The sequence below is a fragment of the Boleophthalmus pectinirostris genome, unplaced genomic scaffold (assembly GCF_026225935.1).
Source record: "Boleophthalmus pectinirostris isolate CB_2022bp ecotype Guang Dong unplaced genomic scaffold, ASM2622593v1 HiC_scaffold_23, whole genome shotgun sequence".
Classification (NCBI taxonomy): Eukaryota; Metazoa; Chordata; class Actinopteri; order Gobiiformes; family Gobiidae; genus Boleophthalmus; species Boleophthalmus pectinirostris.
The window spans coordinates 3,174,467-3,177,913 of NW_026571207.1; the positions used below are offsets into that span (position 1 = coordinate 3,174,467).

General features: G+C 40.3%; 1 protein-coding gene across 1 annotated transcript; it reads left to right on the forward strand.

Annotated features, from left to right (window-relative positions):
* The first annotated feature begins 1,750 nt into the window (after positions 1 to 1,750).
* On the forward strand, positions 1,751 to 2,977 carry LOC129410533 (E3 ubiquitin-protein ligase RNF19A-like). The gene is made up of 4 exons (XM_055158928.1): positions 1,751 to 1,858; positions 1,946 to 2,046; positions 2,127 to 2,276; positions 2,344 to 2,977. Exons 1-4 carry the CDS (start codon positions 1,783 to 1,785, stop codon positions 2,791 to 2,793), a joined length of 777 nt encoding a protein of 258 aa, XP_055014903.1. The 5' UTR covers positions 1,751 to 1,782; the 3' UTR covers positions 2,794 to 2,977.
* Positions 2,978 to 3,447: the final 470 nt, after the last annotated feature.

A 3,447-nucleotide genomic window follows, 5' to 3' on the forward strand; every position in this document is an offset into this window, starting at 1 on the left:
CTGGTTTAGACCTGGTTTAGTCCTGGTTTAGTTCCTGGTTTAGTCCTGGTTTAGTCCTGGTTTAGTCCTGGTTTAGACCTGGTTTAGTCCTGGTTTAGACCTGGTTTAGTCCTGGTTTAGTCCTGGTTTAGACCTGGTTTAGTCCTGGTTTAGTCTGGTTTAGTCCTGGTTTAGACCTGGTTCCTGGTTTAGTCCTGGTTTAGACCTGGTTTAGACCTGGTTTAGTCCTGGTTTAGTCCTGGTTTAGTCCTGGTTTAGTCCTGGTTTAGACCTGGTTTAGACCTGGTTCAGTCTGGTTTAGTCCTGGTTTAGTCCTGGTTTAGACCTGGTTTAGACCTGGTTTAGACCTGGTTTAGTCCTGGTTTAGTCCTGGTTTAGACCTGGTTCAGTCCTGGTTTAGACCTGGTTTAGTCCTGGTTTAGTCCTGGTTTAGTCCTGTTTTAGTCCTGGTTTAGTCCTGGTTAGACCTGGTTTAGACCTGGTTTAGTCCTGGTTTAGACCTGGTTTAGTCCTGGTTTTAGACCTGGTTTAGTCCTGGTTTAGTCCTGGTTTAGACCTGGTTCAGTCCTGGTTTAGACCTGGTTTAGACCTGGTTTAGTCCTGGTTTAGTCCTGTTTAGTCCTGGTTTAGTCCTGGTTTAGACCTGGTTTAGTCCTGGTTTAGACCTGGTTTAGACCTGGTTCCTGTTTAGACCTGGTTTAGTCCTGGTTTAGTCCTGGTTTAGTCCTGGTCCTGGTTAGACCTGTTTAGTCCTGGTTTAGACCTGGTTTAGACCTGGTTTAGACCTGGTTCAGTCCTGGTTTAGACCTGGTTCAGTCCTGGTTTAGTCCTGGTTTAGACCTGGTTCAGTCCTGGTTTAGACCTGGTTCAGTCCTGGTTTAGACCTGGTTTAGTCCTGGTTTAGACCTGGTTTAGTCTGGTTCAGTCTGGTTTAGTCTGGTTCAGTCTGGTTCAGTCCATATACGGTGCAAAAGTTCAGCATCTTAACAGTTCTTTTGGTGAGTAAATTAAAAATGCTGCAATAGTCGTGTCATGTTTTACATTTTAAATACAGTAATATTATAATGTAACAAATGACTTTGAAATGACAGTAACAAGTCATAAATAAAACATTACAGTTTTAAAGTCACTCGTCCAACAGTGGATCTTGTAAAGTTGTTGTAAACTAGAAGTCAGTTTGAAAAATAAAAGCAGCCTTTCATTTACAGATCTCATCTAAATATAAAATGAACTGAACTTTGAACTAGTTCAAAATTAAAATTGTGAACTATGAACGTGAACTATTCACTTTGAACAAGTGTGAACTGAACTTTGAACTAGTTCATGAAAAGTGTGAACTTGCACAACACACTGTTTATGTGTTAGCAGTTAATAACCCATTTAATAATGCATCAGTTTTATACAGTGCTTTTGTGGACACTCAAAGACTCTTCACAGACTCATTCACTCCATATCTGGAGATGGTAAACTACTATTGTAGCCACAGCTGCCCTGGGGCAGACTAGTGTTGATATTTAAACTGTGACTTCCTTGTCAAAGGTAAATAAGAGCCTTAAGGGAATCAATTATCAATTAAAATACCTTTCTACACTTGCAGCCCCATACAGCTGAAGATGTCCAAAGGAAAAGAAACTGAAGCAAAAAATATGTAATTTAGTGGAGAGGCTTCAGATTTCCTCTGATTTAGTGTATGAGATTATTAAAGCTCAGAAAAGATTGTCTTTGTTTTGCAGAAGAGACAAGTGGGAGAATCACAAGATCCAAGACGATCATCCTTTGAATATGGCACAAGTACAGAAATGTTACAGCCCCAGTGACCGCATACTGACGTTTGCTGATGTACCTGATGACCACGACTGTGAGTACAGACAAAGTCTTCAGACTGGCCTAAAGACAGACTATGTGCCACATAACAGAGACACTTGAACTGTTAAATGTGTTACAGTTTTATGTATGGACTACAGCTCTAACAGAGCTCAGATGTCGTGTGGTCACACAGTCACGCCCCCCTCTCTCACTCAGTGGTGCCACCGGCAACTCAACCGGGTCAGTCCTATTCAACCCCAGTCAAAAGTTACAACATTGGTTCTATGTCATTTTTTTCTTTCTCATTTTCATAACTAAAGGGTAAAGGCCACCTGCAGTGCGGCGTCTGCGGTGCTAAGTGGACTCTGGATGAAGTGGCCAAAATGGCTCTTCTGACGGATGAGGAGAAGGATGCTTTTGAAAAGAAGCTGTCTGCCAACTTTTTACTTCATGATCTCAAAGTCAAATTTGTGAGTGAGGAAGATAGTCTGCAGCTCTGATACCTCAGATGCACTGATGTGTTCTTTGTCTTCACAGTGTCCTGGCTGCAAGTCTTGTGTTTCGAGGCAGGACCCAGAAAAACTGTGTGTGCGCTGTCCCCAGTGCACAAAGAGGCAAAAAGCCGTCCATGAGTTCTGTTGGCAGTGTCTGAAAAAATGGAAAGGTCCATATAATCACTCAGATCATTGTGGCAATGAAGGATGTGAGAATCCTGCACTGGTTACTCTTCTAAATTGCAAAGAGATTGAGTTTACTGATGTGAAGGGCGTCAAAGGGTGCCCCTTGTTCCGTGCCTGTCCCAACTGTGGGTCACTGATAGAGCACAAGTCTTCCAAATGTAAGAATGTGACCTGTGCAGAGTGCAAACTGGAGTTCTGCTTTGTGTGTCTGAAAAAGACCACAGAGTGTTTGAAGACAAGCAGATATTACATACCCTGCTCCAGTGGTGTGGCCCCCAGGCAGACCTCCATCCCTGTGAGGAGATAGTGTTTATATCCTCTCCTATTTGCTTAAGATAATGTGCTTAGAAAATCATGCATTGAGCTCAATGTAACAGATATATCATCAAATATAAAATTCTTAGGGTTAGCAGTTAAAGGGCAGGTGTATTATTCTATCCAGTCATGTTTTCCTGATGTTCTGTTGCTGTGTTATAATCAATAATTATATATATATATATATAGATATAGATATAGATAGATAGATTTGTCCACAGATGTTTTTCTCTTATATTTCAGATTTTTTGCCTATTTTTGTTTTGCATTTTACTTTAGATTGTTTCTTTGTTTTTTTGGGCACAGGTTTATTAAGATCCTCAAAGAAAAAAACAGAAAGTAATTAACAAGAAGTACAAAATGAAAAAAAAAAAAGTTGAACTGTAACTCTGTTTCCTCAGATATGTTGTGATGTATATTTTTTGGGTCAGAACAAAGGCGTTATATTACAAAAGGGTAAAAGTTGGTTGGAATGAGGTGGTGTTTGGATGAAGTTATGAAAATGGCTCTTGGCTACCAGTGCTGTTTGGGCTCTTGTTGTAAACATTACTCACAATGTTACATTGACAGTAGTGGAAAAACTGTGTGTGGAATCTGATGCAAATAATAAATGCTTTAAAAAAAACATGGAACTTTATGTATTTTT

Excerpts from the sequence above, each read along its gene's own strand:
- LOC129410533 (XM_055158928.1), top strand. The coding sequence starts at position 1,783 with ATGGCACAAGTACAGAAATGTTACAGCCCCAGTGACCGCATACTGACG. Across the intron at positions 2,047-2,126 it reads GCCACCGGCAACTCAACCGG|GGTAAAGGCCACCTGCAGTG; the intron begins GTCAGTCCTATT and ends TCATAACTAAAG. Across the intron at positions 2,277-2,343 it reads ATGATCTCAAAGTCAAATTT|TGTCCTGGCTGCAAGTCTTG; the intron begins GTGAGTGAGGAA and ends TTGTCTTCACAG.